Raw genomic sequence first — 15,660 nt, 5'->3', positions numbered from 1 at the left:
GCAATCTATAAGATATTGGATTTATGTATCCTGATCTGATCCATTAAAGATTAGGAATGTTTTATCACCAGGCCACAACTTATGTCTAACTCTTTGTTTGATTAGGTTTTCATGCTCCCCTAACTAGGAATAAATTATATTCTACACCTTATGCAGCAACATAACGAGTGCATGATGAATAGAGTTTACCTATACGAGATGCATTCTGGGCGCAGACTGTATCCATTTAGAAAGAGGCTCGACCATTGTGATTGAGTGGGTTCGAGATCGGAGGTGCACTGCAGAGGAGAGGCCGCTGCTCCATGACATATGCCGACCTTTGGGGGAGTGTAACTTTCACCTGATCACTCATATTTATAGAGAGGCAAACTGTGCCACGGACTGAGTTGTCTCATTTGCTGCATATCACTCGGAAGATTTTATCTGGGTGGACCATGCGTCCATGATGGAGCCTCTTTGTAGTCATTTGTTCTCTATTTTTGTTGGCTGCATTCATACTCGACGGGTGTGAGCTGCCGTTGTACCAAAAAAAAAAAAAAAAAAGCTTACAGAAATAAGATGGCCTGATTAGCATGATGTATGGCCATATGTTGCACATGGTGCAGATATAATTTTTCTTAAACTTATTTATCTTCGGAAAAAAAAGAAAAAGAAAGGGAAGGGCAAGCAAGGAAGAATCAAGATAAGAAGATGCCTGATCCAAAAGGGATAAGATGTCCCTGCTTCTGTCCCTCCACCTTCAAAATTAAACAGGCATGGCCTTGCGAGTCCACCCTACGAGCCTGACCAGTCCTTTCCTTCTTCCTTCTCCCTGCTCTCACTCCAACCTCTCCAAAATCCCCCATTTCCAAACCCTAAGCCTAAAAAGCCGAAGCTTTCGGTCTCGGAAACTCAAGGCCCTTCCCAGGGGATCGCGCTCCCCAACGATAACTGCAGCTCTCCCTCCCCTCGATTTAAACGAGGACAACATCCGCCAGGTCCTAATCGACGCTAGATCGGAGGCAAGTAGCTCCTTTTTGGTATTTTGGGCTTAAAGAACGATCTTTTGTATAACAATTCTATTTTCCTGTAATTATATGAATCAGTAATAATGTCCTCAATTGCATAGTTTGGTTAAATTTTACAGTCAACGTGCATGCATGAATGGGCTCGGCGCCTTTTAATTTAACCAATAGAAGGAATATGTTAAGGATAAAAATTAGTTTACCATACGAATTTGAGGTTGGATATAATATTGGATCTGGATACTTTATACTTCTCTGTTTTTTCTATCTTTTGCAGGGTGTTGGGCATATATGTTTGTTGTCCATAATTTATATATTATGGGACTTGTTCATCAATGACAATAACTATGACCTTTCAGAGACTAATTGCATGTTTTTCATGTTCAGTTTGCACAGATATTTGATTCCTCAGTCGGCATAACAGGTAATCTGATAGTTTACATTAAGCGTGTTCTTCTCTGTTTAAGTGTTCTATTGATGCGACTATAAAAATGTTTTTTAGGTGAAGTTGATCTTGCTGAATTAGATGGCCCCTTTGTTAAGCTTAGACTTCAAGGCCGGTTTTGGCATCAGCGAGCTATAGTCCTAGCACGGCTCGGTAATTATCTCAAGAATAGGATCCCGGTAAGTTACTCTTTATATAGTGTGTGTACAAAACTGACATATTGAAGATAGCATTGACATGAAGTTGATTTGGTTAGGAAATTTTGGAGGTGGATATTGAAGATGAGAGACAATTAGATGACAGTCCAGAAAATTTTTGAGGCATTGAGGCTTGGGTGGTTATTAGCTTTTGTCTTTTATAGCAACAGTGTAATCAACTTAGAATATCTTTTATTTTGGTGCTTCGTGGCAAAGCTTTCTCAAAATATGGTTTAAAAAGATCATGTTGTTGTTCTAATCTTGGGATGTTTTATGATTTAAATTGCATTTGCATTTGTAATATAAAATAGTTTGTATATAATAAATGTATGAACTTGTCAACAATATTATCTATTTCTAGTTTTTCCAGATTCAGGATTAAAGACTGCCTTGAGCAATGAGCTCAAAATCACTTATCTAATTGACACAAATCACTCCTCCTTGTGATTGATTGGTGGAAGTTCTACTCCTGTATATTGGGTCAGGTAAGTGTTGAGTCAGCTTAGCATGCTCTTATGAAGACGTTCCCACTTCTCCAACAAGGATACTATGGCAGTGTGCTGTTGATAGTTCTTGGGTATATGACAGTAGCAGGAGTTTTGGCATGTACTTGGAAGGATCTAATTTCAAGTCAAATGATACATGTAAAAGGAGGAGTTTCAGATAATTAAAGTTAGTATTCTATAGTGAAATAGTTTATGTTGTGGTTGACTTACCAACTGGAGGTAGCAAAGGATTGCTTTTGTCAACAATTTCTTAGTTATATAGGAAGATGAAGTTAGATGCAACAGTCTTACTGATCTGAGTTTTACCCTTATGCTCTTGCAAATTCACACCATCACTTGCACATTCTTCTGCTTTGTCGTAATCTTTATCAAAGCCACCTTCCATCCTAAAATGAAAAGTTAACAATAAGAAGATTGTAGCAAGATCAAAAAGAAGAATGCTTGGTAGCTCATGTATTACCCTAGTAAGGTACTTTCTGGACTTGAGGTGTGGAGATAATCTTAGAAACACAAAGGTGTGCAGTTGATGCCTTTTATCCTTTCTTCCCTTGCTATAGAAGTTCTACTGGTAAAGTTAAGTGAGCATAAGTGAGGAGAGTGATGAGTATTATTATGTATAAGCAAAGGCCTACTGCTTCCCTTGTGTAAAAATTAAGGAGAAAATATTGCAAAGCACAAGTACTATACTAATAAACTTGATGTCTTGTTTGTGTTTCTAGAAATATATCAAGTAAAACAGACAAGTAATCAAAAATATTTTGCATTATCGCATTTAGCACAATGTCTAATTCACAAATACTATTCCATTATATCTTGTACTTTTATGCTATCTTGAATTATAGAACTTTTTGGTACTTTTACCGAAGACTTTGCATTAATACTTAGTCATGCTTCCATTCTTTTCTTTGTCAGAGTTCTAAATCTTTCTTAATCTATGCCTACATTAAATTCTTATACAATAATTTATGGATCAAACAGTTATGAAATGCTAACAGAAGCAAAATATTATAGCATTTATTCAAAAATGTTGAGTTTCCTGGTATCAACCACTGATACAATCAGACACGTGAATTTTAGAATCTTATTAGTTTTTATTAAGAACATGATTGTTTTTGGCTTGTGCCTTTTCATTTTGTTTTCTTTGTTCAATCTACATTTTAAATTTTATAAACATATTTATTGTTTATTAGCCAAGCTTTACTGATGAATGTTTTCTCATTAAAGTTAAAAGTTGATTTTCTCAGCCCACTCCACAGGCATGCAAAAAAACAAAAAGAAAGAAGAAAGAAAGAAAGAAAAAAAGGTGCTGTTTACTTGGACTCTATATCAACTTACTGGGCATCTATACCCATAAAAATAGTCATAACCATTCATATGTATCATTTAATCTTGATACTGATCATAAATATAATTTGAAATATTTTACTACTAGTTAATTAACCAAGGTTACCTCGACTTCGTTTGGCTTATAAATCTGTATCAAATATGTATCCAACTCGGATATGTATGAGATACCTCAATATTGTGAAGTTCTAGAGTTGTCACTTTCAAAGATTGGTGGAGAGTTGAACTCTTCCAACAATGAATTTGACCCTTCATAGAAGTGAGTATTTATTCTTCTTAATGATTGGCCAAGGATGTAGGTATTGAAATTATTGGGAAGTTTGAATGAGAAACATCTTTATTGAAAGACCTCAACAAACATTATCTCTGTATTGTTTATTTTTAATGTTTAAACAAACGATATCCATGGCATAAATATATGTATAATTCAGTTAAAACTATAATTTTATCCTATGTATCCCCATATCTTTTTTTCTCCCTTGCTGAGTTAGACACTGGGATATGCATCCGAATCCTGTTCTCATATCCATGTCTGTGCAACACTGTAATTAATGGTTGCATTTCTTCGCCTAATATATCTGTTTTCCCAATTGAATGGCATAGCTTTATAAACACTTAAATAGAAAAATCTAGTCATGGTCACATACTGCAGTAAGAAAACAATGCATGATGATATGGAATAAGGCAAGGGAAAGACGCATAACATGTTCTATACATATGCAGCTTAAGCTACAGGCAACCCTCATGAAGAAGGGTCTTGAATTCAGGTAATGGGCCGGTTAAAATGGTAGAAGAGCAAAGAAGATTTTTGAGTGAAAGTTAAAAAATTACAGTTGCTTTTCACCTAAATTGACTTAACCATGATTGGAACTGATCATGAAGACATGCCGTAGGATTCATATAGCAAATATTTATGGTTATATTGCAATATCCGTTTTTGTTTTTTTATTGAGTTCATTTATTATTCGTTGCTTTTTAAAGTCCATAACAAATTGAACTGAAGTGCATAGTCTGGACTCGTGCAGTTTGTACCATTTTCAGCTGAAGCAATTTCTGCTGCTGTTTTCAATTTCATTTGATCATTATAATATCTTGGCATGCTCGAAGCATGTGATTATTCAGCAAGGTGCTTCTGCAGCCACGTAGCCGCACAACGCACACAAAACATTTGCATTACAATCTTAGAAATATATCAGTTTTTTTGTATTTTCATACATATATTCTATGAGTTTGAATAAAGCTAAAGAAGGATCCAAACCTCCTGTATCTGCGCACCAGCAGAACTTTGCCCATGTCAGTTATTATCTTTCACTAGTATTACTGATTATGCCAACAGAGGAGACTTAATTTAAGTAGTTAAACGTTAATGAGAGCCCTTCCTCATCTCCTTCCATGCCAAGTTAACCTTCAGATTGTAACTTCCATGAAACTGATTTCAATCTTCTATGTGTTCCTCAAATCCTATATTTGGTTAACTGGTTTTGTGGATTAGTGACTGTCCTGTTTGATTCTCATTTCATTTTGTATGATTCCTTGGAGATTTAAACTTCAAATTTTGGACTTTAAATATAGCAAACCAATCTGTCTTCCAGGCTGCCTTGAGAGTGAGTTGTGTCTGCAATTTGTCATCTGATTCTCATAATCGAAGGCGGGAGAGATCCAGTGATGTCAACAACAATAGTCTATAGCCGATCTATGATATGCATATTGTGACCTAAAAACACATATTTGATGCCCCACAGATTTCAGTACATTCCATCAGAAAACTTAGAGCAGCTTGCAAGGTAGAAGACTTTGCAATTATTGTTTTAGGAAAATTTCATATTTATCTATTGGAAACCCTTTTTGGTGAATCCTGTTATGTCGAGATGTTTCGTCATGTAATTCCCATCAAAGAGGTATGTGCTTGCAAGGTGAAGTCCAAGTGATCCCTTAAGATATGCTGTTAAGTACATGCTAGTTTGTTGTACATCAAAACAGAGAAGCATCGCTTAATGACTAACCATGTGGTGTTTTTAGGCCATGTTTTGACTGCAGCTGGTATCCAAGTGGATAAGTAAAACTTGAAACCTTACTGATTCTTGTATTCCTGAAAGCATCGCAGAATTAAGAAGTTTGGTTGATTGGTTCCATTTTATGGCTATCTATGGAAAGCGGTAAATTATTACAAGCTGAAGAAAGGGGAATTTAGATGAGCTGTAGGAATTAAAGTATCAAAAGTTGGCATACTGAAGAATAAAGGCCTATTATTTTTCCTGTTGAGGGAACGCCTATTACTTTAAGATGGCAATAAAGCCCAGTGAAGTTCCTTGCATATGATAAAGAACTGACTGTGAGGGTTTGGGCTTTGTGTCCATGATGGTGTCATCTTATTGAGAAAACTTGTTTTAGATTTAACCACCAGCCAGGAAAAATTCGTGGTATTTATCATAGAACTTGCATTTGTTTATCATTCACCTTGAAGCTGGTAAAATGGACAGGATAGCTGATGCTTGTGTATAAAGCATACCTCACTCACTACCCTTCTCATGAGGTGGTTGTCTTCAGCTTGCTGTTACCTACAGACTTCTAATCAAGATGTTGCAATATTGTTAAAAAGGAAGATTTAATGAGTGTAAATAAATAATAACACTCTTTGAAGGAAATCAACCATGCGTATTGGTTGGTATGACTGGGGCTCTTGTATTAGCTCTGGTGGCAGTATGATGTAGCATATTTTGTTCAATGATGTGTTTGTCAGCTGAATAATTTTCCTTTTATTGCTTTCTCTGGTCCCTTTTCAAGTTTAGACCACATTAACAAACTGATTGGAAAATTCTCCATGATGGTGTGATTACTAGGATGTATTTGATGCCACGAAAATTCTATCTTTTTTCTTCATATTTATAAATTTTAGATAGCCTCAAAAAAATATAAAGGTTCAAGATTTTCTCCACTAATGTAAATTGGTTGAGGAGCTTTTTGCCCTTTTTGTTTTCGACCGCGCTGGGGAGGTATAATCCTTTGATAAAAGTGATTCTTTTAAAGATTTGTTTCTTTTTTTCAAAATATGAGAAATAATTTTAGAAAATGATTGTTTAAAAACATAGTTAATAATTCAAATACTAGGTTTTTCAACAATGCATCATTTTTTGCAATTAGATAGAAACATTCCTGACACCGCCCCATTATTGTACTTGCCCATTCTCTTGGTCTAAAATTTCAGGAAAAAAAAATGTGGCCAACATATATTTAAAAATTTGAGTAAATTACAAAGATCCGTGAAGTTTTCATTTTTTACAGTTACATCCAATAGTCTGTAAAATCTACACTTATACTCAGTTAAATTAACGGTATTAGTGAATCTAATTATTTTAGGTGAAAAATAAAAATTACCTCTAAGTGATAAGTAAATTACAAAAAATTTTTAAAATTAGGAATAAATTATACTTACATCCAATACTATGAAAAATCTATGCTTATCCTTCTGAGATTTATTTTTATTCAATACTTTAACCTATAACTTAAATAGACCTAAATGCCATGTTAGAAAATCTTTTTAAAAAAATTAAACTAGTCTTAACTGATATAACCAACATCCAAAGAAGAGAACAATTGTCAGGCGCTCTTGGTTTGGAGCTTGATTTTAATGAATTATTAGAAAACAATCATGCATCAAGGAAAAAAGCAATCTGCACCTACGACAAATGAATACTTCTAAAATTTTCTACTATAGGAAACTAGCATCAAAAGTTTTGTCGCTTGAGTCCGTCTATCCATACTAGGCTATCGAAATGCAACTAATGCACCATCCAAAAATAAGAATTTTCGTGCACGTACTAATTTGGATCTTTTTGATAATAGACTACTAAAGCTATCATAGTTCTATATTTGTAGATATAGAAATTCTCATCCACAACAATAATATTAAGAAATCATGTCTACGGTATTCGACAAGTAGAACTCGAAATCAGCAAATAACACCGACATTTCCGATTTGTATGACGTGATGGGTGGAGAAGCAAGAACAAAATCTGATCAGAAAGAATGCTCGTTATTGGATGCTGGTCGGAAAGAATACTCGACGCCAGATATTGGTTGGGAAGGAAGCTTGTTGTCTGTTGCTTGTCGGGAATGGACACTCATGTGTTAGCATCCCTCATATGTCATGAAAATTTCGAAATAATTTTCAGATTGCAGCGGAAAAACATATGCGGAATCCGTTCATCGCATGAACGTATTTTAAAACCATTCGTTTGTAGATAGATTAGAATTAAATTATTTTAAACCATTTTAAAATCATTAAGAAGATCAGATCTTCACCTTGTGCGGGTAGATGGTCTCCGCAAATCTAATTTACGTGGTATTTGATCAAGGCTCAGTGGAAGCCGCACACGCGTCCGGCCTCTACAGGTATCCACACGAAGTACTGACTCGATCGAAGCCTTTGGATCTCACCGGGGTGCTAGCTCCCTTGCAGAGATGGCTATGGATGGCTGAAGTCCTCTCCTTTGAATCAACCTTTGATTGGCTTGAGAGGAAGAAGAAGAAGGATGGATTTAGGAAGAAGAAAACAAGACCCGCAGCCTTTCTCTTTTTCTTCCTTTTTGGAACCAAGATGAAGAAGGAAGAGGGCGTCCCAAGCTTTTCTTTTTCTTCTCTTGATTGTGGCTCAAAGGAGGAAGATGGAGGAGGGTGCTCACGGCTGGAATGAGGAGAAAAACATTCATTTTGGCCGAAATTCCATGCTCCCTTTTTAATTGCAAAGGGATAAAGATGAGCTCCTATTTTTTAGGAGCTCATCCTTATCTCTATTTCATGCCACCTAGGAGGGGCATGCGCCCCTCCTTTTTCTCCCACGCATGGCTCAAAGGGAGGGGCATATTTCCCTCCCTCTTATCCATTTAAATCTGCCACTTAATCAAATTAATGGGTGATTTAATTTGGGTCTAGTGCATGAGTCCAATCCTAGTCAAAATAGGACTTGTATGGACCTATATCAATTTCCTCCCAATCCTAATCTAATTAGGACTTAATTGAACCATGACTCTATTGAACTCTTCAATCCTAATCCAATTAGGAGTCATGAAATTAATTAGATTAAATTTAAAATTAATTAGGACTTAAGAAAATCCTAATCTAATCAGGACTTGTTCAAATTTCAGCCCTAAGACAATTAGGACATTAGAAATCCTATTCCAAGTAGGACTCTAATTTAATTTGAAATCCTAATCCAATTAGGACTCCATGATTCCCACTCCAAGTAGAACTCATGATCAAGTCCAATTAATTAAATCCAATTAATTAAATTAAATTACAATCCGCTTGCAATTATTCCTTCTTCTAACCACTAACTCTTAGCGGATTTTCATTTATCAATCTAATTGATTATTTGTGATTCTTAATCACAATTCAACCATTGGATCGATCAATACTTCTAATGTGTGTGACCTCATATGTTCTATTCTGACTGGTAGTGAGATATATTGCGATCTCTATCACAATATCATTGAAAACTCCTTTCAATGGATTGAAACAATTTCAACTCAACTCATCAGGGTTTATCAACCATCAAGATGATCCCTGTGAGTCTCACCATCCACCAGTGACACCTAGCAGTATGTAGTGGCCACCCAGCAGAATAGAATGATGAACCTCTAGGTGCAGTTATCGTATGATACAGTCCTTCTATCGTGGATCCCTACAGACCGGAGGTCATGGATAACTCGTCAAACCCCGTCGTCTGTCATATGTCTAGATTTATTCGACTTGAGTTCGATAGTGGAAAACTCTTTGTCCACTGTATATTATTGCCCTGGCCAAGGTCTTAGAACTCTGTCTAATAAATCACATAGGATCACTCCTCTTCTATCAAGGTCGATAGATTCCATGTAAGTGCATATCCTACTCCTACAGTGAACCTACTGCAGCCAATCTACACAACAAGGACCCATATGACTAGAGACCATGTATATGTGCAGTCAAACTACAATAACCTCACTGTGAGTAGCCGAAGCACCGCAGGTCAAAGGACCAGTCATACTACTGCAACATCAAGTAAGTCACTGACGAGTGGATAGACATCCAAGTGACTTCTTGTCTTGGTCACGCTCAGTACCCTTGTTCTCTAACAAGCACCTGCACTCTCACTTCAGTGTCCCTATACTGTGGACTCGAGTCTCGTCCATCCATAAGGAAAGCGATCTGTGCACTGATCGGATCGATCACCGTCCTCGTGATGATCCATTGATCAGGAGCATTTAGAAATTAATCACCAATGATACATGGCTCAAATTCTCAACTCTTGAAAATATGTATCATCATCTTAGTAATTTCTTGGACGATTCATAGACACATAAACAATATGAATAAAAAGATGCCCATTTATTATTCAATAATAATAAAGTCAAGTACAAATTTATGTCCCAGAATAAATAATGTGTCTGCCAGATTGGCTTCTAGGGCATACATCTAACAATCTCCCACTTGCACTAAAGCCAATCAGCCATATATCTAAGTCCCATCTTCTCAAGGTGGGCTTCAGTCTTCTGCTGACTTAGCTGTTTAGTGAGCGGGTCTGCCACGTTATCCGCGGAGTCTACTCTCTGTACCTCGACATATTTCTTCTCGAGGTAGTCGCGTATGAGGTGGAAACGCCGCTCTATGTGCTTGGACTTCTGATGAGACCTTGGCTCCTTAGCGAGAGCTATGGCGCCATTATTATCGCAGTAGAGTGTGATGGCATCTGATGGCATTACATCTAGCTCTGCAATGAATTTCTTGAACCAGAAGGCTTCCTTTGCAGCTTCAGAGGCGGCGATATACTCAGCTTCTATGGTAGAAGCAGCAATGATCGGTTGTTTGGAACTCTTCCAATTTACCGTACCACCATTGCACAAGAACACATATCCAGATGTAGACTTTCTATCATCAATATTAGTCATAAAGTCTGAATATGTGTATCCTTCTACCTTTAACTCCGATGCTCCTCCAAAGACCAAGAACAAATCTTTAGTTCTTCTTAAGTACTTAAGAATGTTCTTCACAGATGTCCAGTGCTCTTCGCCTGAATTTGACTGATATCTGCTAGTGACACTCACAGCAAGGGCTATATCAGGTCGTGTACATAGCATGGCATACATGAGGCTCCCTATTGCAGAAGCATAAGGAATCCTGCTCATGCGTTGAATCTCTTCAGATGTGTTGGGGCACATCTTTTTGGAGAGATGAATCCCATGCCTAAGGGGTAATAGACCCCTCTTGGAGTTTTTCATACTGAACCTCTTCAGTACCTCCTCTATGTACATCTTCTGTGATAGGCCAAGCAACCTCTTAGATCTATCTCTATAGATCTTAATCCCCAAAATGTAGGATGCTTCCCCAAGGTCTTTCATGGAGAACTCTTTTGACAACCAGACCTTGACCGAGGTTAGCATGGGAACATCATTCCCAATCAAGAGGATGTCATCCACGTACAGTACGAGGAACACGACAGCACTCCCACTAACCTTCTTGCAAACACACGGTTCCTCTTCGTTCTTGATGAAATCAAACGATTTGATCGCATCATTGAAACGAGTATTCCAACTCCGAGATGCTTGCTTTAGTCCATAGATGGACCTTTGCAGCTTGCAGACCTTGTGATCTCCATCACTGGGAGTGAAACCCAAAGGCTGCTCCATATAGATATCTTCATCAAGATATCCATTCAGGAAAGCAGTTTTCACATCCATCTGCCATATTTCATAATCATGAAACGCTGCGATGGCAAGCAATGTTCGAATGGATTTTAGCATGGCTACAGGTGAAAAAGTCTCCAGATAGTCAATGCCTTCGCGCTGACTATACCCTTTCGCCACTAGCTTTGCCTTATAGGTCTCTACCTTTCCATCCGAACCTATCTTTCTTTTGTAGATCCATTTGCATCCAATAGGTACTATACCTTCTGGTGGATCTACTAAGGTCCAGACTTGGTTGGAATCCATGGAGTCTATCTCTGACTTCATGGCTTCCAGCCATTTCTCGGAATCGATATCTGATATCGCCTCGTTGTAGGTATTGGGATCCTGTACATGTTCCCTATCTCCGATGAGAAACATTTCCTCGGTGTCCTCTACTAGTATACCTAAGTATCTATCGGGAGGATGGGAGACCCTACTAGATCTACGAGGTGGAGGAAGTACTATGTGTACTGGCTCTATGTGAATAGGTTCTATAGGATTCATTACTAGTTGCTTTTCAGAGGCTCTCTCTTCAAGCTCAATTTTTCTCCCACTGCCTCTATCAAGGATAAACTGTTTTTCCAAGAAGACGGCATGTCGGCTCACAAACATATTGTGATCCTCTGAGACGTAAAAATTGTATCTTAATGACTCTTTAGGATATCCAATGAAACGAGCACTTATGGTCCTAGACTCTAACTTGTCCGCCTGTAGTCGCTTGACGTGGGCCGGACATCCTCAAATCTTGAGATGACCAAGACTCGGCTTCTTACCATGCCATATCTCATACGGTGTGGTAGGTACGGATTTAGAGGGAACTCTATTCAATAAATAAATTGCGGCTAATAAGGCATCTCCCCAAAGAAACATAGGTAGATCAGTGAAGCTCATCATGGATCGAACCATATCCAATAGAGTCCGATTCCTCCTTTCTGACACCCCGTTGAGTTGAGGTATACCCAGAGGCGTCCATTGTGAGACTATGCCATTCTCCTTGAGATAATCCCGGAATTTCCCACTAAGGTATTCTCCTCCTCGATCTGATCGAAGAACCTTAAGGGTTTTTCCAGTCTGTTTTTTTACTTCATTTCTGAACTCTTTGAACTTTTCAAAAGACTCAGATTTGTATCTCATAAGATACACAAACCCATATCGTGAATAGTCATCGGTAAAGGTAATGAAGTATGAATAACGACCCCTGGCTAGCACATCGAATGGGCCACACACATCAGTATGTACCAGGGTAAGTATTTCAGTGGTCCTCTCCCCATGTCCTACAAAGGGTAATCTAGCCATTTTTCCTTGAAGACAGGACTCACAAACTGGATACGACTCGGAAGTCAATGGGCCAAGAAGCCCATCTTTCTCCATTTTGTTCATTCTGTCCTCTCCAATATGACCAAGCCTGAGGTGCCACAAATACTTCTGGTTTATCTCATCTCTGGATCTTTTAGATCCTATGGCACTCATTACTTGCTCAGACACATTCACAGACACATCAATATGCAAGTGATAGAGACTGTCAATCATGAAACCACGTGCAACTAATTTATTTCTAAAATAAATAGAACAGCAGTCTTTATCAAATGTCATAATATGACCATCATGTGCTAAACATGAAACAAAAATCAAATTTCTGCTAGCAGCAGGGACATAATAACAGTCTCTAAGTAATAAACTAAATCCAGACGGTAATCGCAGAGGATAGGTGCCCACAGCTACAGCAGCAACTTTTGCCCCGTTGCCAACCCGAAGGGTCACTGCACCTTCCGCCAGCCTCCTACTTTCCTTTAGACCCTGCATAGTAGTGCACAAATGAGCACTAGAACCAGAATCTATAACCCAACTAGAAGTAGAAGAAACCGTAAGGTTAGTTTCAATCACGAGCAAGTCTAGCATACCTTCAGAAAGTGTATCCTTTTTGTTCTTCAGGCTCTCGAGGTATGAAGGGCAGTTCCTTTTCCAGTGGCCGTTGACGTTGCAGTGGAAACATTTTCCTTTGTCATCAGCCTTTTTCTTATGAACTTCCTTCTTAGGCTTTTTGTCTTTCTTGTGCTTCTTTGCAGGCTTCTTATTCTTCCAAGTAGACTTTCTCTTGGAACCAGAAGTCAGCTCAGCAGCCAGAACAGAGCCCCTTGAACTTTTCAAGGCCCCTTCAGCAGTTACCAACATGTTCAACAACTCGGTCTTCGTGCATTCAATTTTATTCATATGGTAGTTTACTATAAACTGACCAAATGAATCAGGAAGGGATTGTAGGATCAGATTTATTTGCAGTTCCTTATGCATGGACATACCGAGCTTCTCAAGCTCCTCGAGGTCCTTGATCATAGTCAAACAGTGATCGTGGACAGACTGCCCCTCGCGCATCTTTGCCTTGAAGAGCCTCTTGGACACTTCAAAGCGTGCAGTGCGGCTCTGCTCACCATACAACTCTTGCAGGTGAGCCAGTATTTCTCTAGCAGTCTTCATGTTCTCATGCTGGCATTGAAGTTCGTTAGTCATGGATGCCATGATATAGCACTTGACCCTAATGTCGTCATCAGTCCACTTCTGATGCGTCTCACGCTGATCATCAGTAGGACGTGCTGGTAGCCTAGGGATATCATTCTCGAGCATATATCCTATTTTCTCACAATTAAGAACAATTTTCAGGTTCCTAAGCCAGTCTTTATAGTTGGTTCCGGTCAGTCTGTTGGTCTCAAGGATTTAGGTTAAAGGGTTTGAAGCTGACATTGTGATCTGTAGAGAGTAAAGATTCTAGTTAGACTTTGTACTTGAACTTAATTTGTTCTAGGAACTTTTAAAACAAATATGCTCCCACTATTTTCTCGAATCCCTCATACTCCCCTGATGGAGAAACGAAAACCCTACGCGACTAGGATTTTTAGTGGGTACTGCGGTCTCACCGATTTACATGCCGCCTCACCTAACAGTTATTGGTGACACATAAATGGATGAGTGTACAACTCTTGTACAATGCTTCTCAAGCATATTGCAGTGGTACTTGGTCTCTAAGTGATGAAGACCTCACCTAACAGTTATTGGTCCCATTACTTAGTTAAGTCAGACCCACCATATAACTGCGGAAATAAAGTCGTCATTGGGTCCTCACCTAACAGTTATTAGTGCCCAACCCCACCTTTACCCCACAACATCTCATGTCTAATAGAGAGGTCCAGTCCCCCGATGCAACTTGCCCACTGTGTCCAGCCGAGACAAATCAACACCGAAAAGACCTTAGCAGCTCTACTACGGTGGAAGACCTAGGGACTTAATATTGCATAATCAAGTCTTAGTGTTTGCAACTTGAGTTCTTCATAAGAGGTAATCGAACAATTGGCCAGGTAAGCAGGTGGGAGGCTCCCCTTACTCAGAGAGTAAGGTCCTAATTAAGTAACCACCTTATAGGCTTGCCTAGACACCAATTAGATCAATTAATCTAATATGACTAACTTATGTTGGTTCACCCTCGACTGATTAGGGAGGTTTCGATTTAGGTCTCACTCGATCGCGTATTCACATCTCATGCAAATATAAATCTACCCGCATAAACATAAGCATTAAACATCCAGGCATTTATCAAAAATAAAATTAAATGGTGATGATCATGGATCCAGGATGGGGTCATTTTACAAGCACATGCACGTCAATTGGTTTGATCGTCTTCAACTCTTGACTCGATCTTGATCCTCTAGGTCCAATTGTGATCAACTCCTTGATCCATCTTCAATCAACCCTTGATCTCGATCCGCGCATGTTGAGCTTGTTGATGTACATATCGATCAACCATCGACGTGCAACACACATCACAGATTACATCCCAGATTGTTTTAAAAATTAAATAAAAATAAAAATAAAATTACAACCCTTTTCATGAGACACGCAGGTCTCTAATACATGAATTTAAGATGCACGCAAGCATCTAAAAATTAAAATTACATGCATCACAGAACATCGCAGAACATTTCAGCACATTCAAAGGGTCCATCCATGATCATCACCATACGCATCACATGCATAAAAATTATTTTTCAGATCTGATATTTAACTGATTATTTCATCTCATGACTTGCTGATCATGCTAGATTTGACCCTAAATATTTGTAATCACATTATCAAAGCTTTAGAATCATTAATCTAAGCATCTAATAATTAGTATGCAGAAAAATCAGCAAGCTGAAAATTCTGCATACATAAATTTCAGCAGGCATAATCCATTAAATTTCAGATCTAAAATGCCTTGAAAAATTTAATTCTAATCTTAATCTACATAACCTGGCTCTGATACCACTGTTAGCATCCCTCATATGTCATGAAAATTTCGAAATAATTTTCAGATTGCAGCGGAAAAACATATGCGGGATCCGTTCATCGCATGAACGTATTTTAAAACCATTCGTTTGTAGATAGATTAGAATTAAATTATTTTAAACCATTTTAAAATTATTAAGAAGATCAGAT

The 15,660-nt window shown here is 38.1% G+C and overlaps 1 protein-coding gene across 4 annotated transcripts; it reads left to right on the top strand.

The window, feature by feature from the left end:
* Window positions 1–684: 684 nt before the first annotated feature.
* On the top strand, window positions 685–6,744 carry LOC103711985 (uncharacterized). Of its 4 annotated transcripts, none has more exons than XM_026806552.4 (4): window positions 685–1,001; window positions 1,392–1,428; window positions 1,507–1,628; window positions 5,089–6,744. In XM_026806552.4, the coding sequence occupies exons 1-4, from the start codon at window positions 756–758 to the stop codon at window positions 5,182–5,184; spliced, it is 501 nt and encodes a 166-aa protein (XP_026662353.2). In that variant the 5' UTR covers window positions 685–755; the 3' UTR covers window positions 5,185–6,744. The 4 variants fall into 4 exon arrangements, 3 of the variants coding, with proteins under 3 accessions (XP_026662353.2, XP_008796567.2, XP_008796566.2); XM_008798345.6 differs by having other exon boundaries at window positions 2,017–6,744; XM_008798344.6 differs by lacking the exon at window positions 5,089–6,744 and adding an exon at window positions 1,706–2,015.
* The last annotated feature ends 8,916 nt before the right edge of the window (window positions 6,745–15,660 follow it).

This window comes from Phoenix dactylifera, chromosome 11 (genome assembly GCF_051530095.1).
Source record: "Phoenix dactylifera cultivar Ajwa chromosome 11, Ajwa_hap1_PhDact_Kaust_v1.1, whole genome shotgun sequence".
Classification (NCBI taxonomy): domain Eukaryota; kingdom Viridiplantae; phylum Streptophyta; class Magnoliopsida; order Arecales; family Arecaceae; genus Phoenix; species Phoenix dactylifera.
This window is presented reverse-complemented; position numbering and strand designations above follow the sequence as displayed.